This window comes from Mustela erminea, chromosome 9 (assembly GCF_009829155.1).
Source record: "Mustela erminea isolate mMusErm1 chromosome 9, mMusErm1.Pri, whole genome shotgun sequence".
Lineage (NCBI taxonomy): Eukaryota > Metazoa > Chordata > Mammalia > Carnivora > Mustelidae > Mustela > Mustela erminea.
Genome location: NC_045622.1, coordinates 24,114,610 through 24,142,141, shown reverse-complemented (window position 1 = coordinate 24,142,141; position 27,532 = coordinate 24,114,610). Strand labels below are relative to the sequence as shown.

The window sequence follows — 27,532 nt, the reverse complement described above, 5'->3', positions numbered from 1 at the left end:
CAAGCGGGAGAATGCTTCCATTACCAAAGGCCAGCTGAGAGCTATGAAAATCCTAGTTCTGTGGCTCCATAATTCTGTGGCCAGGAAACATTTGAGAGCTCTGTCCGGGTCTAGGTCGGCTAATCAGGAGCCTGTCGCCGCAAGACATAACAGACACGCCTCATTGGCATGAGTCTGCCTGTCCGCCTGTCCACTTCCTGGGCCTCCAGACTGGAAAAGAAAAGCCATCTGCAAGTTGTCCTTCTCAAGGTCCTCCTCTGCTCTTTTCTCTTTTCTCTCAAGGATCCCAGGCTTCCCAATTCTCCCACGGATTGCCCTCACCCGTTTCCTTCCCTTCCTCCTTCTCCTGAGACCTCACCCGGGCTCTCCTGGCCCAGCCGGCAGGCAGGAGGCCCAGGGGTTTCTCAGCTGGGTCTGGAGGCCAGGTCACCCCGGGCCCCCCTCGCCGTGCCTCTCCCCAGACAGGAGCATGGAGCCTGAAGTCAGAATGTCTCTGCAGTGACTGGTGCAGATGCTTATTTCAAACATTTAATTCCTCACCCCTCTGTTCTCCCTGCTCCTGGTTTCAGTTCTGGCCGGCTCATCTTGCCTTTGGAACCCCAGCTTTGTTCCTGGACCACACCCCTGGCTGAGGCGGTAGAAGAGGGCTACGGTGAAGGCTACGAGTACTTTGAGATTCTGGGGCCGAAAGTACCAGAAAGGAATGGGCTGCTGGGCTGTCCGACAGCTGGGAGCCGTGGGCCCCCGTGCGGTCAGGCATGGCCAGGATGCAGCCAACGACAATGCCACATGTGCTCGGAGGTGTGCTGTGACCCAAGCCACTGTCTGAGGGTCACTCAAAGGAGATCGGCTCTCTGGTAGGCTACACGTGACACGAGGGACACAGCATAGGAGATGCACAAGCTTCATGGATGAGAACAGATCATTCCTTCTGGGCCTTGTCCTCTGTGGCTCTCAGGAAAGGGACGTGGGTGTGGGAGCTGAGAGGCATTGCCTGCCTGACTCGCATGGACCTTGACCGTGAGGTCTGTGAGCTCATCCTGGGACCAGGGGGTGGCATTTCTGGGCAGGCAGAATTTCTCCCCGCGGAGCCCACAGTAAGCCTCGGGGTGGTGGGAGTGAGGGGCAGAGGGGGACGGCCCTCTCCACGAATCAGCCCTGGAAGGAGAGCTGCAGATCAGTCTATGGGACCCAAGGAGGGAGGGGATCCCAGCCCGTGGGCAGAGGGACGTGTGTGTGGAGACAGAGGCCGCCCTGTGAGGAACCCTATCCCGGCCTGGCCCTGAGCCACGCTGATGGAAGCTGGGAGGGAAGAGGCAGCACAGTCTCAGGGGCCCAGGCCAGGGGCCACCTGTTCAGGGAGGCATGAGCTGAGACATTCCAGGATGGGATATACTGTTCCTCCCCACAGAGCCTATGGCTCCTGGTGACACCACCCCCACCCCCCTGCCCAAACTCAGCTCCTTCACCCCCTCCTCCACTGGCTCTGCAGCGGGGGCTGTGCTCAGAAGCCAGGGAGGGGAGGTCCTGGGGCAAGTACCATCCTCACACAGAGCCCCTGTTCTCCCGGGACCCACTCAGACCCTCAGGCTCATCCTCTCCCTCCTGCTCAGCCTCTGTATCGAGCTCTGTTTCAGCACAGCCCCCCGGCAGGGGAGGGCTCGGGAGGTACTGGAGGAGCCGGCCTTCCCGCTTCATCTCCGCCAGCTCCTTGGCACAGCAGCTGGGCGTGTTGGTCTCATACGTGTCGTGGAAGGTGTTGTAGTCCACCTCATAGAAACCCTTTTCCAGTGTGAGGACCGGCGTGAATCGGTGGCCCCAGAGCACCTCGGTATCCATGTAGGAGCTCCGTGCTTGGCAAGTCATGCCTGCGGGGACAGAGGGCATGGAGATTATGAGTGGCCACCACCAGCTGTCCATCGTCTGTCCGTCCGTCCATCCATCCACCAGCCAGCCAGCCAGCCTTTGTTGTACCTCTACTTGGGCTAAGCTCTGCGGAGGGTGAAAGCTGGGTAAGCTAGTCCTCACCCTGGAGGAGCTCTGGAGTGTGGCAGAGGCAGAAAATTAGAAACCAACGTGCAAGATTCTGGGGTAGCTTCCTAGAGATCAGAGTGGATAATTCTGGAATAGCTAGAGCCAGGGACATGTTTCCTGAGAACAACATTAAGGACTAGAAGATTGAGACACAGAAGAGGCTCCTGCCTCTTCAAGGGTTTGAACAAAGATAAATTCAGGTGGTGCGAATGTAGAGAAGCCAACAGTCTTGTAGGACACACAGGGATTGTTTTGGTTAGACGCGTATGGGCAGAAGCCACTCGCGCGTGCGCTCTCTCTCTCTCTCTCTCTCTCTCTCACACACACACACACACACACACACACACACACACACCTTGGCTCCTTGATTTCAGCATGCTCCAATGCCTCCGTTCCCTGTCCCCCCAGCCGTCACTGGCCTATGTTATTTTTAGGTGTTGCTTTCTCTCCAGGGAGGAGAGCAGCTTTGTTTATGGATGAGGAAGCCTCTGTGCTTGGGGTCACAGGAAAGCAGCTTGCTGATATATAATCTTCTGGCCAAGGAAGGTACTGGCATGTGCTCTCGGGAATGAAGGAGAGGCCGGCTCCCACTTTCCAGGGTGGGCAATCTCTGGCAGGGGCCTTGTGCACACCACACCCAAGGGCAAGGCTGCTTCCCACCCATTTGTGCTCTGGTGCTGGGTACCCCCAAGGTGCCCCCCCACACCGTCGGCTTGCAACCTGCCCCTGCTCCCAGGGTGTGGCCTGGGCTGGGCCTTCCCATGCAGTGCTCCCTCTTCACTGCCCAGCAGGAATGTAGGGGCCCCAAGCAGGGCACTGATCAGCCTAGACCTAGACCGGGTATCTGCAGGCTCGGGGGCCTCAGGAAAGACACCGGGATGGGACCTGCATGGGAACCCATGGGCCATATGTCCTGGAGGCCTTCCTGTTCTGTTCACCCTTTGGGATGGGGCAGTGGGCCCCCCATAGCAAGAGACCCCACCTGTGTCCCTGGCAATCATCTTCGCATGCATTTGGGAAGGAAAGAAGCCCTTGGGGGTTCCAGGCACCGTGCTTTACGTATGATTCTCCATCGAATCCTCTAACTCCCCCAGCGACCCCAGGAGATTTGCTGATAGTTAAGCAACTTGCCCAGACATACACCGGCAGGCTGTGGGAGAACTGCGTTCGCCCAAACTCGGCCTGAATCAGCAGTGCATGCTCGGCTCTGTAACGTCGCCACCAAGCCACAGGAGTCAGGGAGATAACAGATGTGGTGGGGGGTTTCCTTTCCTTATCCCAGGTGCCCCCCTGCACTCATGGGAGGAGAGAAGGTCATTGAGACAGGGCAGGTGACCTGTGGGTCATTGACCTTGAAGGATACTTAGGAAAGGGCCCAGTTCTGCTGGGTCACCACCTGATCCCTCTACGGTAGGTGGCAGTGAAGTCATGGGGGGCGTGCAAGGCACAATTCTCCTGTTTGTGACCACATCTCTGCCATGACCCTTGTTTTGTGGCCTCAGAGTGGTGCTCTTCCCCCAGACACTCAGCCAGTGTTCTGATCCCGAGCCCAGGACCAAGGGCAGCGTGACCTGCAAGCCCCCAGCTCTGCCACAGGCTTCCTGCCTCCTGACTGTCCTTGGCCCCAGGGGCTCCCTCAGCTGCCACCATATGCTGCCTGGCCAGGCTCCAGCTCCCAGCAGATGGCCAAGCAGCCCCCATCCGTGCCAGTCCCCAGAGCCTGTTCATACCCCCAGCCATGTCCCTCAGGCTCCGGCCAAATGAGGTTTGTGGAGGCCCCATATGAGTTTCCCACGCAGCAACTACCATCCCGAAAAGTGAGGAAGGCTTATTTGGTCATCTCTGTGATTGGGCCCTGAAATTTCAGGGAGCAGTGTGGTGTGGTAGAGAACACTCTAGATTCATAAGTGAAAGACATGACTCCAACACTGTCTCCACGAAGCTGGGTGATGCAGCGTCCGTGTCTGTTAAATGGGGTTGGTGGGGTCCTGCAGTGTCGTTGCAGGAACCAGAAAAATAGGTATCACTCCAAGCCTGAGTGAGGTCTACAAGTGCTCAGTCTACTGGGTGACCAGGAGAGAGGGCAAAAGGAAGAGAAGGAATAAGAAGGAGGGTTCAGGGTTCTGCTGGAATGGGGCCTCAAACTTCCGGGGGCCCCGCACCAAGACCTTGGCCTTGAGGAATGGTGGAAATTCCTGGCTACCAACCGCCCATGAGAGCTGGCAGCTGAGCAGGGAGGTGTGGGGCTGGCTACTTAGAGGGCATTGGCTTGGGCACATGTGAATGCTGGTGTCCTGGTTTGGGCCTGTTCCCTGTCCATTCAGCCAGCCTTCCACAGGGAAACCCAGGGACAGCTTTCTCCAGGGTGGAGGCAGCCAGATGAGCTGGACACCACCAAGTTCTACTGTGAGGAAGCCTGTGCACCCTAGTTCACTGTTTTTCTCAAAGCTATCTGATCATGGACCTCTTTTTGGGTAGACACATGCCCCAGGATGGGGTGTGACAGAGTAGCTTATTGAAAGCAAGGGTCAGGTTGGGGCCCCCTTCCGTCACCAGTATCCTAGCTCTACGACTTGTTCTTGGACAAAAGTAGACCTATAACTTGCTGGTCTGTGCCTCTGTTTCTTTATCTGTAACCTAAGGAACATCATCTCACCGAGAATGGAAAGGCATTAAGTGTGACTCTCTAGGAACGCCTGGGTGGCTCAGTGGGTTAAAGTGTGACTCTCTATGTTTAAAGTTTAGAACTATGCACAGGAACTAGAGGGTTCAGTATACATTAACTCTTGTTATTACTCTATGTTAATTGAGTAATGATACCCCTCAGATCACAGTTAGAGATTGGGCTGGTTGAGAATCCCAGGATTCTTAGGCACCAACTTGAATCTTCCAGTCCTAGTGCCCTAAACTCCCAGGATGTGGGAAGGTTCTGTGGCCAAGGAGGATAAAGTGTCTTACCTGTTGCCTCCACCATCCCTTCTAGAATGACCACAACTTCAAATTCCTCCTGATCCAGCTGGGCCCGAGACATCTCCCAGAAAGGGCTCTTCTCATTGATCTCATGGGAGATGATGAGTGGAGACACCAGGAAGAGACGGTCATCCCCAGTGTCGAAGCCCACGTTGATGTCCGTCTGGTTCAGGGGGATGAACTCCCCTTCTTTGGTCTGCCGGGACTTGATGAGCTTGGCGCGGATCGAGGCCTCCACAATGTGGGAGTTGCGAAGGTCCCCCACCCGGAACATGAGACAGAGCTTCTCGTCCCGCATGGAGATGACCGCGTTGTTGGAGAACATGAGGGTCTCTGCTCTCTTCTTTGGCTGACTGATCTTGACAAACATGCACCCCACCATGAAGGCATTGACGATGGAGCCGAGGATGGCCTGGACCAAGAGAAGTATGATTCCCTCTGGACACTTCTCTGTGATCACCCGAAAGCCATACCCGATGGTGGTTTCAGTCTCAATGGAGAACAGGAAGGCAGACACAAAGCCACTGAGGTTTTCAACACAAGGAATCCACTCTTGGTCACCAACATGGTCCAGATCACCCCGGATGTAAGCAATCAGCCACCAAATGAAACCAAAGAACAGCCAAGTAACGGTGTAGACCATGGTGAAGACCAGCAGGTTGAAGCGCCATTTGAGGTCCACCAGGGTGGTGAAGAGGTCGCTCAGGTATCGGTAGGTTTCTTGGACGTTGCCATGGTGAACGTTGCACTTGCCACTCTTTTCCATGTAGCGCTGGCGGGGCTTCTTGCCTTCCGCTAGCAGGCGAGTGCGGTCGGTGGCGATGGGGATGTAATCGCGGGCCTGTTTGGGAATCTTCTTCGGGTCCCTGGGAGTGACTCCAATCTCCATGTCCTGGTTCATAGCATTCCTAGAATCGCCAGCCATAGCTGGGATGCGTTGAGTTAAAAAAGACATCATCAGTGAAGGGGACTGTGTGGATTCACTGAAACACAAGACTTCAAGATCACACCTGCCTCTGTGCTCTCCAAGGCCCTCATCTAATGCACAGTGGACCCGACAGCAGAGTCTTCAAGGGCAGGCACCATTTAAAAAAAATATTATTTGCTTGTTTCCCTGGCACTTACTACAGATTCTAGCATACAATAGCGGCTCAATAGTAGTTGTTGAATGAATAAGTATGCAGGTGCAAAATACACATGGCATTGAAAGGATTTAAGAAATCTGGGAGCAATTCAAAAAGATGATAACCACAGCAATTTATTAATTGCCTGCCCTAGTCCATGCAATACACACAGACTGTCACTTGTTATCACAGCACCCGGCTGGAGCTGGAGCTTGATCTCCAGTAGGTAAACACTGAGGGCTTATGCATCATCTTTATTTCTAGGAGTCTCTCCTCCTCTGTCAGAATGTAGGCTCCATGGGGCACAGTGGTGTCTGTTTTGTTCCCTCATACATTATTCCAAATACCCAGAGGGCACCCCGGGACATCTGTGTACTCAAAAAGCACTTGTTGAATAAATGAATGAATAAATAAGAAAATAAATGAGAGTCCGAAAGAGGTAAGTGGTTAAGCCATAACCTGGGCCATCAGACACTCACATGGCAGAGCAGATAGCTGGATTCTTGCTCACGGGGCCCAGAGCCTGTGCTTTTTTCTCTTTATATCTCCCTGTCTCCTTCCTTTATGTCTCAGTTCTTAGCAGCAGACAGAAAGAAAAAGGCAGCGAGTGTCTGATTCACCATGTGGTCACTCCTTCTGTCTGAGGGGGGAGTCTGTGGCTGTCTGAGCCCTTACTAATATGACAGATCGCTGTGTAGACCCACCATTAAAAATCTTGACACAGTAATTCCCTGTCCTCTAAAAAAATGAAATGGACAAGATATTAACACTCCTAAGGTTTTCAAAAGGGCTGTAAACTTCTATGTGGAATCAAACGCAAACAAATGAAAGCCAAACTCAGAGAACAGATTGGTCGTTGCTAGGGAGAGGGTATACCAGGCAAGCAAGGTGGGGAAGGTGGTCGCCAGGTACAGACTTCTGGTTGTAAACTAGGTCCTGGGGATGTGATGTACGGCATGGCAGTTAGAGTTAACAGTACCATGCTGTCTATCTGAAAAATACCAAGAGTAGACCTTCAAAGTCTTCATCACAAGAAGAAAATTATAATTATATGCAGTGCCAATGTTAACTAAATTAATTGTGGCAATCATTTTGCAAAATACACATATATCAGAGTCATTATGTTATACACCTTAAACTACTAGAACGTTTCATGTCAGTTATCTCAACAAAATATCTCAATAAAAAATAACTTTGAAAACAGACTGTACCATGTTTTGGAGTTTATGCCACCCTTTAAAGAAACACCCACACATCTGGAACAGTCTGCTGTTTTTCTGATATTCTGCACACTCCCGTTGAAAATACTTTAAGACTGATGCAGCCAGGAAAGACCATGAGAATCTCCACAGCTAATAAGCTTATAAGCTCCACAGCTTGCATTTCTGAGCATTCACAAGCAGGCCCTGTGCTAAGAAATGTATATGCATTAGCTCATTTATATGAGCTCACAACAAAGGTATTAGAGCAGAAATGCCACGCTCCCTCCAATCTTCAGGCAAAGACGAAGCTCAAGTAGTTACGTGGCCGAGTTAGGGTTTGAATCTAGGTTATCTGCTCCAGCCTGGGGTCTCAAGGTCCCCACCATATGATGGCTTGCAGACATCGAAGTTCTGTGGCTCCTGCTTAGACTGAAGAGGTGCTCACTCCAGAAAGTTCTATGAGCTTCTGATCCGGGAGGAATCCACCTCAGGGGATGCTCTTACTCAGCTCTTCATCTTCACAAGCAGGCTTGTCTTCATTTCACAGGCAGCCCCACTCCCGGGAAACAGGGAACCTGGTAGAACTACCTGGTTGAATGTTCTATGAGCCGAGAGGAAGGTGTCTGTTTGGAGTTTATGCCACCCATCGTGGAAAGTCAGATGTTCCCTGCAGACCGTTCTCTTTGCTGCCTTGGTGGTTGTGGCAATTTCAAGGTAACCTTTAAAATACCGTATTGAAGGGTCATCCAAAGGGCTGTTTGTCTCAGACGTCTCGGAATTTCCCATTCTGCATGAGGCCACCTGCTCCCCGCTCCCTCACGTGGCAGCTACAAAGATAAATGAAACGAGGAGCAGGAGGCTTGGTGCTGCTTTGCAGAATCATAAACATGATTTTGCTCTGCCCCTGGGTCTGACATTGTTTACTGAGGACTCAGGGATGCCCAAAAAGGGTGAGAAATACTGCTACTTCCAATGCCCTGGGGGATCTTCAGATCCCTGGGGGATCTAGGGGTCCAATGGGAGGGCTGTCCGTGGACTCCCTGAGACACTGGTGTTGGGCAGGGCGGGCAAAGTGCTGGCCAGAATGAGTCACTGGTTAGGGCAACTGGCATAGCACATTCTCCTGCCTTCAGCTCTTCCAGAAAAATAGCTTTCCTGCCGATTTTCTGCACTGTTTCCTTCTTTATTTTTAAAAATACTTTCATAGGTTCTCGTAGGAGAAAGCCTTGCACTGTACTAGAAACAGAGAAAGGTTTTCTAGGACACCTCAGTCAAGATCTGAGAATTTTTTTTGTGTCCAGCAGACAGGGAAAGGTTTCACTTCAGATTTGAAATTGGTATCCATCCTCCAAGTGTGCTAGAATTCTTGGCACAAGTGTTTCCTCGCTCAGCCCGGGCTGAGATATGGGTTCTAGCTCAGCTTCCAAGGAACGTGTTCTGTGACCCAAGCAAAAACACTGTTCATTTTCTTTGCCTCAGTTTACTCTGTTGTAAACCCCAGATGATATTTTCTGCCATCCCAGCTCTGGGGGCTATTATGAGGATCGAGGGAAAGACTATATGAATGCAAACATAGATATAAGTATAAATGTGAATATATACTCATAAACTCTCCTTGAAGTGGAATTTAGAGCAATACCCCATTAACTCCTATTTTGAGGATGAAGAGAGAGACCTAGAGCATCTAAGTCAAGTACCTAAAACACCAGTGGGCCACTTGCAAGGTCAGCAAGCTGACAGGTATAGACCCTCTCTGCCCCAGATTTCTTCCTAAGAGTAAATGAAATACCCCCTCTAGAAATATTGGCCTCCGGTGCTGTGGGCCGTTGATATAAAAATAATTTTCCAAGGGCAATGGAGATGAACTTTTGAATCTGATTTTCCAGATCTGATCTATTCATTCACGTGCCCATTCAGCATTAGTTGAGGCATTACGATCATCCAGCTTCTGTGATAAGAGCTGGAGATTAAGCAGGAAATAAGAGGAATGCAGACCCAGACTTCGTGTAGCTTATAGGCTAGCACTGCTCCCCTTTGAGCCCAGGGCTCTGAGCAGAACCACCTATGGAGAGAGAGGCAGGGGGAAGGGCTTTGGGCTGGAGGAGGCAAGCCAATGTGAGAGGTGCTCCTTGCTGGACCCGGGAAAGGCACCAATGGCAGCAAATCCCATTAAAGCTCATCAAGCCTGGCTGAGGGCGTTCGTCCAGATCATCTCCTGCGTCTGCTAATAGGAAGCTGGGCCCTGAAATGATTAAAACTCTTGGAAAGACGGAGCCTGAAGTCCAGCAAAGTGGTTTAAACTCTTTGATGTAGAAACACAAACGGAGAAAGAATCAAAAGAGGCAAAATCAAAGGAGGTTGTATTTTAGGTGATGCATGAGTGACTCTGACAAACTTTTAAGTGGACCTCTATATCAAGACTTCCCAAACACCCCACCACACACACAGTAAAGAAAGCCCTGTGTCATGGGGGTGATTTTTCTAGAAAGTAGGAGCCCGTGGACACAGCATCTTGATAGAAACTGCATTTGGAAGTCCAGCAGGGTTTCTTGAAGGGAGCACTGGGCTGGGAGTCTTTTTTTTTTTTTTTTTTTTAAAGATTGAGAGAGAGAAAGGGACTCTGCAAGGGTGTGGGAGAGGAGGGGCAGAAGGAAAGGGAAAAAGAATCTGAAGCAGGCTTCATGCTCAATGCCCAGAATGGAGCCAGATGTGGGGGTTGGATCCCACTCCCCAGAGATCATGGTCTGAACTGAAATCAAGAGTTGGACGCGGGGCGCCTGGGTGGCTCAGTGGGTTAAAGCCTCTGCCTTCGGCTCAGGTCGTGATCCCGGGATCCTGGGATCGAGCCCCGCATCGGGCTCTCTGCTCTGCAGGGAGCCTGCTTCCTCTCTGCCTGCTTCTCTGCCTACTTGTGATCTCTCTCTCTCTCAAATAAATAAAATCTTAAAAAAAAAAAAAGAGTTGGACGCTTCACCGACAGAACCACCCAGGCACCCCTGGGACTCTTGTTTCAGACTCAATTTCCTTACTGCTGAAATGAGGATGGCAGACATCCTTAATGATTTCTTCCTTTCTGTCTTATATTTCTGGGTCAATATCTGCTTCCCAGAGTTTTGGGATATGGGATGAGGCTGGGATATGGGATAAGGCTGGGGTATGGGATAAGGGTAATGGAGGAGTATATACTCCTATCTCAGACTAGATATTTGTATGCTGTTCTATAGGAATCTATATGGCTGTACTGGTTGTTAAACTATGAACACATTCTAAGGTGGTCACCCCAGTGCCCTCAAGGACCTTCAAGATGAGCAGGAAGTACCAAAGTTATTATCAAGGAAATACGTGTCAGGAAAGGCACATGCAGGATGGCAGAACTCAAAGATGCTCTCATGATTCCTGCCCCCGGAACTGGGGATAGGATACCACTCCCATGATGCTCCTACGGCATGGCACAGCTGGCTTGAAGAAAGGGAGACTGTCTGGGGTGAGCCAGACCTAATCAGATAAACCCTGAAGGGGACTGGGTTTTCCCTGAAGCAGGAGATTGGCTTTATGAGAGGAATGAAATGAGAGGAAGAGGCTCTTCGCTAGCTCTGGAGAGGGAGAGGGACACGTGGCAAGGAACTTGGGGACCTCTAGGAGCTGACAGCAGCACCCCCCTCCTTAACAGCCAGCCAGGAGGCAGGGACTTCCTCCTCTGATCTCCAAGACCTAAATTCTGCCACAACCCCAGGAGTGTGTAGCTTGCTGACACCCGGAGTTTAGCCTTGTTAGGCCCTGAGCAGAGAACACAGTCATCTCATGCCTGGGCTTCTTATTTCAGAATCCTGAGCCGAAAACTGGGTGTTGTTCTACACCATTTAGTCTGTGGTCCTTTGCCAAGGCACAAATATAAGTCTAACAGAATAGAAGGGGTTAACCAGGTAGTAAATAGGAAGGCTGACTCTCGCATGAGCGCTCATCTTCTGATTTCACCTTGAGATGAGGGAATTTCCAGAGAAGTAATTGCTCAAAGCCTCAGTTATTTTTCCTGCAAAATGGGGATCATGATGGTGCCAGCCAAGGAGGGTACCACAAAGACTGAAGGAAGGAGCATGCACAGTGCTGGCCGAAGCCAGTGTTCACTTTCCACCCAGGGCTGGAGTTGTGGGGGCGGTGCAGGGAGATTCAAGCAGTTCAGGGGCTCCTACTGTGGGTCAGCATCCTGCTTCCACGGCCTCATTTACTCCACGGGGAGGCACCGTCTTATTCCACGAAGAGGGAAACTGGGGGAGAGCTTAGATAACTTGCCCACAGTCGCACAGGGGCTGCAGAGATGCTCTCTAGAACCTGCAGTGGTTGCAATGGACAGAACTGCTGCTGGGAGAGGAGTTCCCAGCTGTGCCTGAAGAACTTTCTAAGAACTGTCTCACCTGTGGTCCTACACAGAGGCAGAGACTGTTCTGGTGCTAAGATTCTGGTGAGGCTGGATCCTCTGCTCCTCTCCTGGGTCAGGATGAGCCGCTTCCCTGAGCCCAGAGGCGGGAGCCCAATGAAGAGGAGGAGGGGAAGTGACCATGACAGGGGAGCCCCGGTGCAGCAGGGATCTGTGAGTCGCTAGACTCAGGGTAGGGGTGCCTGGGGCGTGGGGTTGGGGTTTCCCCGGGAGTCCAGCACAACCAGTGGGGAAAGCCCAGCATCCCCCCTTTTCTCAGCAGCCCGCTGGAGGACAAAATGTTGGAAACTGCAATTCTGACCTCTGCCTTATAGTTTCCTGCTGGCTGCAGCAGCTGCCCTTTCTGATGGTGGAACCAGCAGCTGGAGAGGCCCGGAGGGGCCAGGGGAGAGCAAGACCACACAGGCTCCTGGCCCAGAAGCTCATGTCCGAGCCCCGTTTTGCCAAGGAAGGGTCGTCTGATGGCCCCAGCCCCCCGAACCTGTGTCTAAACCACGCTAATGGGCTGGCTCTGGCCAGGGGGTCAGTCCTAATTTCCTGGCTTTTGAAATTACCATCCTTTAAAAAACAAGACAAACAAAAACACCCCCCCCCCCACGCAAAAAACAACCTTAGTGCATTTTGAGGTCTAATGGCTGAAGAACTCAAGAGTAATAAATCTTTAAAAAGCCATCGGCTATTTTCTTTTAAAGCCCGGTCATTTTGCAGCTGCTATTTGTTGTTATCAACTTGGGTGGGAACTTAGTCTTTAATTCCTGGATGTTTTGTGGTTTTATTTTTTGAACCCAAGTTCAGAAACTCTCTGGATGATAGATAGCACATGGTATATTAGGTGTGCAAGGCCATTGAAAACCGCACCACAGATTCCTTCCCTCCTTCTTTCCTTCCTCCAATCAGTGAACACCTGCCGTGACCCCCCCACTCCGCCCCCGCCCCCCCCATCCCTCCAGTCACTGCAAGTTCTACTCTGCTGGGCCCTGGGGGCAGGAGGAGGTATAGCAGCACTTCCATGGCTCTCTTGTGCTTTCTAGTCACAGAGATCTTGTGAAAATGCAGATTCTGATTAGGTTGGTCGGGAGTGCTCTGAGTCTGCATTTTATCAAAGAGCTCCCAGCCGTGTCAAGGCTGCTGGTCCTCTGAGTAGCAGGGCTTCTCCACTGTGGATGCACATTGCAATCAGCCGGGAGCTGGACCCCATGCTGATGCCTACGCCCCATACCAGGAGACCCCGGCCCAGGGGATTCTCGTAACAACTGATATTGTGTACCATGGCTGTATTTTCTGCTGTGGGGGTGTCCCGGTCTTTGTGGGGACACACAGTCAGTGTGCAGGGTCAGTGCAGTAGAGAGTGATGGAAAGACCAAAACTAAGTTCTTACTTTGGCTTCACCAGGGCGAGTGAGGTAGGGTCAGGAAAGACTTGGTGGAGAAGGTACATGCTGAGTACAGTGAGGGGACCCTCTTGCCGTGAGAAGCTCATGTACCAAACACCTGTTACGTGCCATCTCTGTGCTAGGATATTTTTATGCAATGTCCCACTGAAGGCTTAAATAAGTCTGCCTCTGAGGTTATTGGTCCCTGGGGCTGTCAGAGGATCTGAGCCTTAGTGGGGGGTCAGGCCCTGAAATGCCTGACCCAGGAAACTGCCAGAGGGACACACACCTGATCAGTACCATGATTCAGTTCATGATTTGCTGCCATGTTGCCTGACATGCCCAGGCCGCCTGGAGCCCTTTCCCTTTTCCTCCTGCAGGGGCTGTACCTTCCAGAGTACTTGTCTTCAGAGTGCTTTCTGCTGTGGCTTACAGCGGGTCCTTGATTTTTCTAATAATGGCAACATTTGCCCCTCAGAGGCACTGAATTACTCCAAGGAGAGAATGTCCATATGTCCTGGCTAAGACCTGTTCAGGTATAATCCCCGAATGCCCCTCCCACTCCCAGAAATGTCTGTGTTGATGAATGAATAAAGAAGATGTGGCGTGTATATACAATGGACTATTACACAGCCATAAAAAAGAAATTCTGCCATTTGCAATGTTGTGGATGGAACTGGAGGGTATTATGCTAAGCGAAATAAGTCAATCAGCAATTGATATTACTCATATGTGGAATTTAAGAAACACAACAGAGGAGCATAGGGGAAGGGAGGGAAAAATAAAATAAGACGAAATCAGAGAGGGAGAAAACCATAAGAGACACTTAATTATAGAAAACAAATTGAGGGTTGCTGGATGGGGCTGGATAGATGTGGCAACTGGGTGACGGACATAAGGAGGCACATGATGTAATGAGCTCTGGGTATGATATAAGATTCATGAACTGAGGGCGCCTGGGTGGCTCAGTGGGTTAAAGCCTCTGCCTTCGGCTCAGGTCATGATCCCAAGGTCGTGGGATCAAGCACCGCATCAGGCTCTCTGCTCCGTGGGCCTCCCCCTGCTTCTGCCTCTCTCTCTGCCTGCCTCTCTGCCTACTTGTGATCTCTGTCTGTCAAATAAATAAATAAAATCTTAAAAAAAAAAGGACTCATGAACTGATCTCTACCTCTGAAACTAATAATACATTATATGTTAATTAAGTTTAAATCTTTTTAAAAAGGGAAGAACAAAAAAGAAAAATAGAAATGTTTGTGTTTGGACAATATGGCCCCTTACAAGGAAGAGACAAGTACCCAGCAGCCACGGATTCCGCTGAGAGCAATTCTCCTTTACCTGTTTTTTGATTCCAATATAAGCTCTTCTTAGACCTTCATTTTCAGATTTGTGATAGAGAAAAAGATTTTGAGAGATAAAATTCTCTTTATTCTGGGTAAAGCAATTATGTGAACACATAATTATAACCAAAACTTGCTCTGGCTTTTGGGAACACAACAGGGAGTGATGGGGACAGAGGTGAGGTGAGCCGAGCACACGCGCCTCCTGACCGAGGTCGTTACTGTCCGGCCAGAGCTCAGGGCTGCCACGCAAGAATGTGGAGCTGCAGTGGTAAGACCTTCCTCTCTCTTTTTGCAGAAAAGCTAGAAGGAAAGACTTTTAAACCTGAAATTTTTTTTTTTTCAACACTGACCATTAATTCAACCATTTTTGAACCAGTGAGTTTATCAAAGAAAATATGTCTGTGAGTCCGAGTCAGTGTGTCGGCTGCCAATGTATACTTCAGGGTTCCTGGGTCAGAGATAGGCTTTTTCCTCACGTGGACAAGTTGGACACTGGACTTGGAGTTATGCTGAGCATGGTGTGAAGAGCTGTGGTAGCACCAAAAAATTCTCCACGCTAATCGGTCTTCAATGAACACAACCTGTCAACCCGAGCACAAAGGACGCCGGAAGGCCATCCCAGGACTCATACTGTAGCAAAGACAGGGTTGTGTGGGCTTCTCTCCTGGTGCCCACCAGTCTGGTTCCCATGGTCCTAACAAGCCCTGTCTCCTCGCCCACAGCCTTGTTCTCTGCAGTCGCCTCCATTGGGCAGACAGCTGTCATGACCCCCTTGCTTTCCTACAGTGCATCTTCTGCTAGCAGCCTTGTCCTCTCCAGCCGCACACTTTGCAAGCATGCTGTCACCGGTAGAATCCAGACAAACATCACAGGCCTCCCTTTCCATCATGGTGGAAGTGGTTCTCAGCGGGGAGAAATTTCTGACTTTAAATGCATCAAAAAATGTGGAAGGAGCTCTCTCCCCAGAGGAGGGCTATAAGAACAGGAGCATGGGTCCGGTCACCTCCCAAGCTCATTTCTGGCTCAGATGTAATAACTGTTTACCCCCAGGGATTAGGAAATCTTGGGATAACAGGACAGTGAGGCTCTGACATGAGTAGGGTCAGACCATGGGTGCTGGTCTTATGCCCAACATATTCCTCAGTCTCAGGGGCCCACAAGGGCTTGGGGATGCATACTCGTAGCTCGGCTCCAAGCTGAATGCCCAGTGAAGGGGACTCTGGAGAGATCGGCTACAGCCAAAGTGAAATTTGGCACCCCTCTGTCTGGAATGCAAGGATCTCCCGTGGCTATGTGACAGCGGGGCGGGGTGGGGTGGTGGTGCGAGCGCCAGGAGCAGGGTGAAGGGCTTTCATTGGAACGTGGAGCCAGGGACAGGGTTGTTGGAAGAATGGACTTTGTCAGATAGGACACTTCATCACCGTGGGTGTCCTGGCACACCATGTCCCTGAAGGCTTAGCTGGGAAGGCCACTGCAAGGGAGCTGCTGTGTCAGGTGGACGAGGAGGCTGCTGAGGGACCCCTACATGGCCCAGATCACACTGCCCCTTCCTGGGGAGCGCTCGCAGTTGCACGCATCTCCCCAGCCCAGGCATCCCGGCCTCCACCCCAGGGTGGTCTTGGTCCCTCTGAGAAGCGCCCTTGATTCTGGCCCCTCCGCATGAGTGGGTATTTGGTACTTTAAATACGATTGGTATTTAAAGCCAAGTCAGGGTGGAGGTACGGACCAGAACTGTTCCCCAGAGTCCCTCAGCTGTCCCCAGTTTTGAGTCAGAGACACCCTGCCAGGAGCAAGCCCTTTCGGGAACATCTAGCCCACCTGTGCAGCTTTTCTGATGCCCTTTACTCATTCTGCTATTGTTCTAAGCATGAGTTCAGTTTGTTGGCTGTAGCTCGTTATGCTGACTTCTTGTTTTTCTTTGCCGAGTAGCCCTGGAAGAGAAATCTGTGTGTGCGTGTGATCAGAAGAGGCGCCTTGTTTATGTTAACTCCATCATCTCAACGACACCATAGAGTAAGATCAACGTGTCTGTCCCACAGGTAAGGAGGTAGAGAGTCAGGGAAGGCGGGGTCGGGGGTGTGTGGGGTGGGCGTGGGGGAGTGAAAGTCACGTGACCCCAGAACAGCCCATCCTGCTTTGTGCTGCCTGGTGCTGACCCGCAGAGCCCGCACTCTTCCACTGTCCCACCTGACATCCATCCAAGTCCAGGGCACCAGACAGTGTGATCTTAGTTCTGAAGTATAATCCTGACCTTCCTGCCCACTTAGCTTGCCCTGAATTACACACTGCTGCTGCAGTCCCGACCCTGGGTCTCCTTCCTATGTAAGAAATGGAAATATCCAAGGAAATCCTAATGTGAAGGAAATAGTTCCCGTTGTTTCAGGAAAATAATGGCATGAGGTACCTGGTTCCCTAACCTGTCTTATTCCAGGCTAGAAGGTATGCAACAAAGCAGTGTTATTATTATATGGAATTGTGATGGAAGAGTAATGGAAATTGGCATCTCTGTTCGGGCTCTTTCAGAATTGGATGGGCTCATGAGAATCTTATAATATGAATCCCACTTTCTAGTGGGAGAGCTTTGGCTTACCCAGGACACATAAATGCTGCTTTACTCACTGCCAAGGTGATGACGCGGTAGATGTAATAATACTGAACGTGAAGATTTATGTAGTATAAACACCGACAAATGCAACAATGGGCAAATGGGTGACCTTGACTTTTCTGGCTCTGCCCTGAAGGGCACCAGTCAATGTCAGCAGGGGCCCCAGAAGATGAGTCTGGGGCGTTCAGAGCCTTGGGCAGCCCAGACAAGGGAAGGTAACTAGCTGCTCACTCAGACTGTGTCCATGGAGGGTTTGGCACCACAATTCTAAGGAAGTAATAAAACCTCATGCATTATTTTATGGTATCTGCAGAGAAACCCATGCTCTATCAGAAGGGCTGTGGACTCATCCCATGCTTGCTTTGTCATGAAAGAAACAAAAATACCATGCTTGCTTTGTCATGAAAGAAACAAAAATACTGACACTTCACAATAAAGATAAAAAGCAAAGAGAGAAGGATTAAATCGTGTTTCACTCAAGAGCTTTTTTTTTTTTTGAATACCGAGTTCTTGTCTGAAAACAGGAGCCAACAGATCTGGCATTTGCTGGTGGAGTTCAGTTCTTTGGAGAAAAGATCATTTTGGAGACAAAAAAATCATTCTGATGGTACTTAAAAGATTTATTTGAATATATTTAAGGGAGACCAAATATATCCAGCAAATTTTAAAAGGGCAAAATTAGGCCTAATTCAGGTTATGGAATACAGATTTTTAAGTCTTACTCATGTCGTGAGTACATTTCCAGCAACTTAACATTTCATATGGTGCCTAATGATTGAGCTCGACCTCTATGGAGCAGGCCTGAAAGCTTGTAACCGAGGTTCCCAACCTGTGTGGCTCTCATTTGCGTAAGATGGAATATTTCATGGCCCTCCTTGGCAGGCTGCTGTGGGCCACCCAAGGGCTCCTGATGTCTGTTCTTCCTAATACTCAGCCATGGCTTACTGGCCACAGTCCCAATTCACCCACCCAGCCCCTTGCGGATGATGTATGAAAAATCATGAGTAAAAGGGCATGAAAATTAAATTAATTCATTTTCCATTTTCCCCACATTTGTATCTGTCTATCCAGTACTTTTCCTTTTCAAGCCCGCTATCTCTTTGAAAGCGAGCTGCATAGTTATGATACATTCTCTTCATTGTAACCCTGCACTGTGAGTATGTATTCTGCATTAAATAATAAAGGAGATTAATAATTAAATCAAAGTGAAAAACCACTTGTTTCCTGCCTACAGCCCAAGGGACAGATTTCCTGGTCTGGTGCCAATTTATCAATGATGATTAGAGCCTAGGAGGTCGGAGAGGTACAGAGAAGATGACAACGAGAAAGCAGGCTAATGTGACTATGAATGTACTTATGTACAAATGAAAAAGACGGGATGGTGATAGAAGGTGAGTGAATGCGGAGAAAAGACCAGAGAAACAGGCACAGCAGGTAAAATGCCAATAATTGGAGTTGAAACCTATTGGGGGCTCACCCTACACCAGATTGCATTCTAAATGCTTTACCTATATTAACTCATTTAGTCATTTCAGAAAAGGCATGAGATGGGTACTGTTTCCCCCATTCTACAGATGAAGAAACTGAGGCACAAGGGAGGGTGAGCCCACTGTCCCAAAGCTGGTGTTTGCATGGATTAAAACCCGGGTGAACTGGCTCTAGAGTCACTCTCCAAGTCTAAGAACAAAAAAAAAGAAAATGTCCCAAATGCTCCAATAAAGAGGAATGAGACAAATCTTGTGGGAGAATGAATTAACAGGAAAAGCTAGTGAGAGTAAGAAAAAAATAAAGTCAAAGAATTGAGAGTGAAAGCAGGTCAAGAAACAAAGGTTGGAAAGGAGACAAAGTGAAAGTCAGTGGGGCATCAGAAATGAGTGTCGGGAAGAAGAAAAGAAAGAACAGAGAATGGGATCTATCAAAGGGAGTATGTCACTGGGCGTACTACATTGGGTGTACTACAGACTCCTCTCCTTTGCTGTCTTAAATAACCTTCTCCATGCCTGCTCAAGGTAGATGTTCTTATACCCATTTCACAGATGGTAAACTGAAGGTCTGAGAAACTAAGTGCTATGTCCAAGGTCACACAGTTAGTTCATGGCAGATCAGAAAGAATTGGTGTTAATGACAAAATGTCGATGCAAGAAATTAAAGAGTAGCTAAACAAGTGAAGAAATATACTATGTTCGTAGACTGAAAGATTCAATACAGTGAAGATGCCAATTCTCCCCAAACTGAATATTCAGGGTTAACGCGATTCCTATCAAAATCCCACAAGAATTTTTTTATAGATGTAGAGAAGATTGTTCTAAAATTTCTATTGAAAAGGAAAGAATTTAGAATAGACGAAACAATTTTGAAAAAGAAAGAAGTAGAAGAAATCAGTCTACTAAATTTTAAAACTTATAAAGCTAAATCTATGTGGTAATGGAGGAGAGATAGACATAGACCAATGGAGCAGAACCCAGAAAAAGACCTTCACAAATACACCCAAGGAGTCTTTGACAAAAGTGCAAAAGGGATTCAATGGGAGAAAGATCGTCTTTTTAACAAATGGCACCAAAACAATTCAATATCCATAGACAAAAAAATGAATTTGACTAAGTCTCAAGCCTTATATAAAAATTAACTCAAAATGAATCATGCACTTAAATGTAAATGATACAGCTATACAACATTTATGAGGGGGAAACGTGAGGGAACCTTCAAGATCTTCAAGATCTATGGCAGGCAAAGAATTCTTAGACTTGACACCAAAAACTTCATCCATAAAAGGGGACAGTTATAAATTGGACCCCATCAAAACTCAAAGTGTATGCTGAAAAAAGACCCTCTTAAGATGGAAAGACAGGCTTCGGAGTAGGAGACAATGTTTGCAAACCATGTATATGACACATCTTTAAGGAACGCTCAAAATCCAACAGCAAAACAAACAATCTAATTAGAAAATGGGTGTAAGAAATGAAAAGATATTTAGGCAATGACAGCATACGGAGAGCAAATGGAGAGCATACGAGCACGTGGAAAGAGAGTCAATATCATCAGCCATTAGAGAAATGCAAAACCAGGATGAGATATATTGCATACTTACCAGCATGGCTACAATGAAAGATAGTGACAATACCACATATTGGCAAGGATGTAGTGAAAAAGAATCACTCCTACATTGCTGATAGGAAGGTAAAACAATGTTTCAGTTTCTTAAAGAACTAAACACAGTTACCGTGTGAACCATCGATTGCACTTCTGGGCACTTATCCCAAAGAAATGGAAACTTAAGTTCGTGGAAAACCCCCTATACACGTATTTAGAGCAGTTTAAATCATAGAAACCTCAAACTGGATACAACAAGCATGTCCTTCAAGGGGTAAAGGTTGAACAAATTCAACAACCACACTGAAATATCACACACACACACACACACACACACACACACACACCCTTGGATGAATCCCCAGAGAAGTATACTGATTGAAAAACCCAAAGGTTATATACCTATGATTCTATTTATATCACATTCTAGAGCTGACAAACTGTAAAAAAGGAGGGCAGATTCATGGCTGCTGGGGGCTAAGGAAGAGGTCGGGCAGGAGGGAAATAGATTTGGCTCTAAAAACAGGGCAACACGAGAGATCCTTGCTGTGATGGAAATGTTTTACTGCATGAACGTTTAAGGGAAAGAATCAGTATATGCACACAGATGGAGGGAAGGACCAGAGCAAGCAGAGGCCAGTCTCAGGGCCTCCTGGGGCTCTCTCCGTGGGCTCCCTTCTCTCTTGGTGCCTCGCTGCTTTTTTGAACCCCCTTGGGAAGCCTTCCCTGGTTCTCCCTGGCCTCCCTTTGGCCCCTCTGCCTCTCTGCGATGGCTCTTCTCTCTGATTCTATAACTTATCCGTGGGCACATCTGCTTTCCTCAGTCAGTCCCCAGAGAGAGCTCCAAGGTCGGGCAGGCAAGGTGTGTAAAGGACCCAATTCCGTAAAACAGGTTCGAACACATGGTCTGGTTTGTAGTAGGAGCTCCATTCCCATCTTTCAAGGAATATGTGAGTGACTTTGAGTCCAAGGAAGGGCACTTTCTGAAGTGACTCGGGCACCCTGACTAGGGCTGTGAGGCCTGCATACCTTGCTGTCTGGGATAGCCCAGGATCCCTGGCTGGGCATAACATTTGTCTGTCAGGGTCTCTTGGACCCAGGCACCGGCAGGATCTGGTATCCCCACTGGATGGCCGCCTTCCTGGAGCAGAGGCAATACCTTCGTCCCTGTGGCTCCTCTGCCTCTCCTTCTGGCCAGACTCTTGAACATCAAGCCCTCAAACCCACCATCTTGGAAGGGACAGACTCTGAGAGCAAAACGCACAGGACACAGGGTCCCCCAATAGCATTTCTCTGCTGTCATTCCCCACACTCCTTTTCCTTTATGAGCAGCAAGAGAGAAGGCAGGACGATGGCATTAGGGCCTCCGTGATATTCAGGTAAGGGGCCTAAAATGTGAGAAGAGGACATTTGCGATGGGTGCACACGTGGGCCTCCACCAGTCGACTCACAGGAGAGAGGAAGGAGATTCTGAAAACTTGTCATGATCTCTCCTCCCCTTCCCCCTTCATGTATTTCCCTTTTGACCCCCCTCCTCTGGCCCCTAGCCCCACTGGCCACCAAATGGGTTGATGAGGAAGTGCTATGGCCACCTGACAGACTGGTCCCGGTGATTCCTGACCTTTGCCCCTCAGTCCTCTCTGGGCTGGAATTAAAATGGAACTTAGCATTTACACACCAGCCAGGAGCTCTAGGGTCATGTGTTAAAGGTTTGGCTCTGACATTTAACTTAACACAGTTGTTGGCAAGGGCTGCTGCCATCCGGGGCTCTGCGGACTAGAATAGCTCACTTATCAGAATGTCAAGGTAGGAGGAACTAGATAAGCCTGGGGCACTGGCGGGGGCCATGACTCCGGCCCTCGGCAGCCAGGCAGCCAGGGTCTCAGGAAGGGCCTGCTGTCCCATCGGTTTTAAAATAATCCCAGAGAAAGCCACCCTCAAGTCTCCTAGACAAATACATTCAGATATTTTTTTTTTCAAATGCCACACTGCACATGCTTCTCATCTTGAGGAAAAACAGAAAAATTCCTCCATGGGCTGACAACTGTCTCCACAAAGCACATCTCATGATGGACCCTCTCTTGGAAAGGCTGCCAGCTCCCCGTGGCCAGTCTGTAGCTCAGACGCAGTGAAAAGTTGAATCTGAAAATGGCTCCTTTGAACCACCTTGTGGACTCCTCCTTTCTCTCCATGGTATATCCCCAACACCCCCGCCGGCCGCCCCAGCTTAATGTTTGAGCAGAATTGCGCAGAAAACGTAAGCTTTGGCGCTCACGCTCCTGAGTGGAAAAGCATTACTCTGCCCAAATGATCCCATTCCAAGGTTTTCCAAAATTATGTACTCCTGCCACATGCTAAGCGATCAAATCAAGGGCCGTGAAACTGATTTAAAAACAAGAAGCAGAAGTAGATATCATTTCCAAGAATGTGAGTGTCGCCTACACCCATGTGTGGCTTGGCCCACAGAAGGCAGTGGGAGCACGGTCCTTCGGAGGGCAGGTGGGAAGTGGGGACGGGGTGGGGGGGCGCTTGAGTTGTCCCTTCCCTGCTGTGGGGTTAACTTCCGCACAGGTGATTCCAGCAGTGCGAGAGTCTCCGTGTCCCTGGCTGAGAACCCCAGGCAGGCACTGACAGACAGCCCCACGGGGATCTTGCTTGCCGGAGACAGTAGGGCAGAGAGAACATCTGTGACAGAGCCACACTGATGATTCTGCTGGACCCCCAGTGGAAGAGCTTGGCTCTGCTCACGATGTGCCCGCAGACTCAGGGCAGGGGCACCCATGAGAGACATCTCCCTGGGGAATCCCAGTAAGCTTTGACTTCATCCTCAGGGAAGAGAGCTGTTTTGGGACAGCCCCAGCCAGCTTGAGGGGCCAGCACCTTCTCTCTGCTCACAGGTCTGCCTGTCCTCTCTTCCAGGGGCACAGCTTGCTAGTTGGAGCTCACTCATTCTCTCTGTACTGTGGGTGAGCTCCTTTGAGGAGTTTCTTCAGGCGGATGCTGCCTGTGACATGGACCGGCAGGTGACAGTGGCTTTTGGAGAGGACGGGAGAAGTCTGTGTGAGTGGTCCCCTGTCAGTCACCGAGCTAGAGAGGCTATCTGGAACATGACTGGGGGAACCTAGGGAGCACTGTCTTTCCCTGGAATGTGCAGATGAGCTCCCTACATGGCGTTGCCCCTTTCGGTGGCAGTCCTGGTGCTGTTTGGATCATTTAGGCTGTTGTAATAATTTATTATCAACCTCATAATTAGTAAACGGAACCCAACTAGTAATGAACACTTAATAAACGCTCCAACACATTCCTTCCAGGGTAAAAGAAGGTTGTCTTTTTCTATCCTTAGGCTGTAAGTCTCTCCTCTCTGAACTTAGTTTCAGATTGTTTGGGTCCAAGGTAGTATAGGGGGTGGGATGAGGTGAAGAGGAGGCTGGGAGGAAGGGCGGGAAAGCAGTGGATGGAAGAAGCAGCAAACCCATCACATACACCGAACGCCTAAGATCACACAGTCAGCATTCAATGAATGACCATTTCTTTATATTATTGCCAAAAAGCAGAGTGAGGCCATCTCGAGGCAGATCAATAGTTTAAAATCCCAGGCAGTACGACCAAGCTTTTCGCGTCAGAGCCCAACCAAGGGCCTCTCCCTCTACTTCCCACGCCATCCACCCTGCTTGGTCCTTCCACCGGATTCTAGGGTGCCCAGGATCTCATCCAGCCAGCTGATGGGATTTACACCCGGCTTGGAGGAAAAGACACAGATTTGGGAAGGTCAGTGCCTTTCAGGGTTAGTGTTTAATAGGGAAAGAAGTCTGGCTTTGAAGTCAGAGGACAAGGGTTTAGAGGATGGCGCTCTGCCGCGGCTCCCGCTCTCAACTCTAGCTGCGGTCTCATCTGTAAAGCCGGTGAATGACCTCCGCCCCACAGGACTGGTGTCCAGATGAACTCATACGACCGTGTCTGGCTCAGTTCTTGGTTCCATAAATATTAGCTGTTTTTCACTGCTTCTCTCCCACATGGAAAAGTGTTTTGTGGACCAGAGAGCCCGAGGGGGGGGGGGGGAGTAAGTTTTGGAGTCAGACCCAGGTGAGAATTTCTCTTGTAAGCTGTGTACCTCCCAAAAGTTACACAGCCTCACCAAGGGGCTGTTGCTCAGCTGTAGGAAAAGGATGCAAAATCTGTTTCATTAAAAGGATCAAGAGAGAGCAAAGCACTTGGCACATTCTGACATGTGCCTGTTGATCTTCTGGTGGTGGAAAGGGGCTCTGGGAATAGTGCTGGGCTCACCTTACCTGACCTGATGTTTAGGCCAGACCCTGGAAATTTGGGGGGCCAGACCCCGGTCCCATTGCCATGAGGCTTCTCCCCAGTCCTGGGAGAAGGAGGGACAGCACTGTTTGATGGAAAGCGGAGATGGTTCTCCAGAGAGACACAGGGATTTGGGAGAAGGGAAATAACGATGGCCTTCCCTATCCTGTCCCTGCCTTTGCAGCCAGGACTCCTGGCCTTTCTGAACAGTTGGAAAGATGTTTAAAAAGAGATAGGAGGCATGCAGGAAGTGACCAGGCAGCAAGGAGGGCAGAAATAGCAAAGGCCATGTTTCCAATTTGGCCAGACTTAAAAGAAAGCAAGAGTAAGCTGAGGGTCAGAGGCTCTGAGGGAGCTCGCTGCCCCTCCCCAGCCCTCTGCACCCCCCATCTGAAAGCAGAGCTGCTACCTGGGGGAAAGGTGCCTCCCACTCCCTACTGCCTTGGCCTCTCAGAGCAGGCAGGGGGCATTCAAGATCTCCGGGGGGGGGGGTGTACCCCAGCTCTGGTACCAGCACAGCATGTTTTTAGCCCTCTGAAGGCTGAACTCCCAGTGCCCAGGACACCTGTGGGCTCTGGGGAGCTCGGATTTCCCGGCTGGATGGTTGGACTTTAAACCTGCTACAGTGGTCTTAAATTAGATAAATAAGTAAGTAAGTAAATAAATAAATAATAAAATTAACCCGCCCTAAGCCCTTCGCTGTCCCCATGGGCTCCCAAAGTGACCGGTGCTTGGCAAAGCTAACCGCCAGGGGCAAGGGGCACTTTGGGAGTGCACACCCTGCCTTCCAAAACAGCGAGCTGGGGAGAAAAGGAAGAAGGAAAAGAAGACAACTTACTTGTTGAGATCAGAGCTTCCGAGTCCCACTGATGCTAACTTCTGGAGCTCCCTTAGAGGCAGTGCGGGGGCGCTCAGGGCCCTTGAGGGGACTCCCCCACCCCAACCATTACCACAGCCTCGGACTCTGCCTCGAGCTCCTCCCTGTCGTGGGGTCCTGCAGCGGGAGGCTCCTAAGGCATCCTGTCCCTTCCCTAGCCAGCCCCTCAGTCACTCCCTTCCTCCGGCAGCGGGAGGCTCTGCTCACGCTCGCACTCTCCCTCGCTCGCCCTCTCTTTCCCTCGCTCTCCCCCTCCTCCCCTCCGCCCGCTTCTCTCTCCCGGCTCTCTTCCCCTCCGGCCCCAGTACAAAGGACTCTCCCTGTAATAATGTGTAATAACCCACTTAAAGGGCCCAGGGTAGAGGCGGGAGGGGCAGGGGCGGGGCGGGGGAGGGGAGGCGGGCGGTCCCGGACTCCGCAGGTTCTGAATGAATGGGGTCCCGGCGGGGGGAGAGAGGACCTGAGGAGAGGGGCAGGAGGCCCTCCGCCCCCCTCGCGCCCCGTCCGTGCTACACCTGCCTGGGCTGGTGGTACTGGGGGTGTTTCTGGCCTTGCAGAGGCCAAGGACAGAGATGTGTGTCAGGGTACGTGTGCGCGTGTGAGCGTGCACCTGTGTCCGCGTGAGCGCCCCCGTGTTTCGTGGGTGCGGTGGAGTAGATAGAAAGAAGGAAGAAACTGGAAGGCAGAAATTTGGGGTCAAGAGCCTTGGACGGGCTGCTCAGTCACTCTGCGCTGTTGGATTCCCCGTGCCCTGCCCCCACCCCCACGCCGGGTATCGGGGTTCCTGGGGTCTGGTCGGAGACAGACCTGGTCTGAAGCTCCCAGGGCTCTCCACTCACCCCCTAAATGTCCTCTCCAGGGGCACGTGACCCTTGGCTGGGTAGGAAGAGCAGGAAATGCCCCCCCCCACCCCCCCACTGCTCAAAGAAGTCTCCCAGGGAAGGAGAGCCACTGCCCCAGTGCCTACCTAGGCTGAGTAGAGTAGAGCATCTGCCTTTCCTTTTGGGTGCTTCCCTCCCTGCCTGGAGGAGAGATGATTGCATGCATTTATTCCTTAGTTTGTGGAAGTTGCTGGAAAGGCAGCTGCAGATGGGGCTCCCCCTGCAGAGAAAAGCCTGCTGCCTGGGAAGGGGCCTGCAAGCTTCTCAGCGGACCCTTGCTCTAGGTCCTGAGGGCCTCCTCTCTCCCCGCAGGCCCACCCCATCAATGTTTGAGGTCGATGTGCATGATACCATAGACTCTGCCAAGACAGTGACTGTGACTATCTTGTTCTCCGCTGTGTCCCCAGCACCTAGCACAAGTGCTTGATGAATACTTATCAAGTGAACATTGTCAGCAGCAGGAAGACTGGTTTACTAAATCACAAGAAGACAAAGTGTTGTCCCTGGGACTAGGGTGCCCCAACCTAGCCTTTCAGTGAGCACAGCAACATGGCGGCGTCCCAGAAGCTTGGTCTCCTGATGGCCACCCCAGGGCTTCTGTTGCCACACAGCACAGCATGCACACAGCCCACTACCCAGGGTTAGAGCACAGAGGGTCCCCCTCCTCTTCCTCCATAGAGGGGTCAAGTCCTTCAGTGTGGCTGCAATCAGTCTTGACTAAGTAGGAAATCTCTAAGTCCCCTTATGAGATTTAGCTTGTCTCCCTGCTCATCCATTACATGTTGATCTAATGGTTTAACACTCTGAGAAGAAAGTTCTTAATTCCTTAATTTCCAAGCTCTTGGGAGAAGCCTCCACTGTGTAGCTCTGTGGTCTGAATGACATCCATTATATGAATTTTCTGAGCCTATGAGGTGCTTTGTCCTGGGACAGCCATTGCTTTGGGTTTCCATATAAAAACCCTGGGATTTCTTCTGCCAAACTGGGGAGGTGGCTGACTTTGAAGCAAAATGTACAGTGGTCTGGGAAATATTTTGTAAATATTTCACAGTAATGGGAACTTGGACCAGGAGACAGAAAACCTGGGTCCGGTTCTCGACCCAGATCTGAAAAATGAGAAATATGGGCATTTTCAACTTGACTGGATTTTGCAAATTGGGGTGAACCTTAACCTTTCCATACACCTAAGTCTTCCAGAGAGCACAGACAACATTTGAGGAACAGAGACACAACTCAAGGATCGCTCAAGGGGATGGGCAGATGCTGGGGGCATCTTTCAGTGTCTGCAAGTTGATGA

At 50.2% G+C, this 27,532-nt stretch overlaps 1 protein-coding gene across 5 annotated transcripts; it reads right to left on the bottom strand.

The window, feature by feature from the left end:
- Positions 1-445: 445 nt before the first annotated feature.
- Positions 446-25,686, bottom strand: KCNJ5 (potassium inwardly rectifying channel subfamily J member 5). Of its 5 annotated transcripts, none has more exons than XM_032359464.1 (4): positions 25,316-25,686; positions 24,457-24,541; positions 4,993-5,931; positions 446-1,868 (listed from the first exon to the last, which is right to left on the bottom strand). In XM_032359464.1, the coding sequence occupies exons 3-4, from the start codon at positions 5,927-5,929 to the stop codon at positions 1,546-1,548; spliced, it is 1,260 nt and encodes a 419-aa protein (XP_032215355.1). In that variant the 5' UTR covers positions 5,930-5,931; positions 24,457-24,541; positions 25,316-25,686; the 3' UTR covers positions 446-1,545. The 5 variants fall into 5 exon arrangements, with proteins under 5 accessions (XP_032215355.1, XP_032215354.1, XP_032215353.1 ...); XM_032359463.1 differs by having other exon boundaries at positions 24,462-24,541; XM_032359462.1 differs by lacking the exon at positions 24,457-24,541 and having other exon boundaries at positions 25,316-25,685.
- Positions 25,687-27,532: the final 1,846 nt, after the last annotated feature.

Coding starts and splice junctions, on each gene's coding strand:
- KCNJ5 (XM_032359464.1), bottom strand. CDS start 5,929: ATGGCTGGCGATTCTAGGAATGCTATGAACCAGGACATGGAGATTGGA. Junction 1,869..4,992: donor AGGGATGGTGGAGGCAACAG/GTAAGACACTTT, acceptor CTGTCCCCGCAG/GCATGACTTGCCAAGCACGG.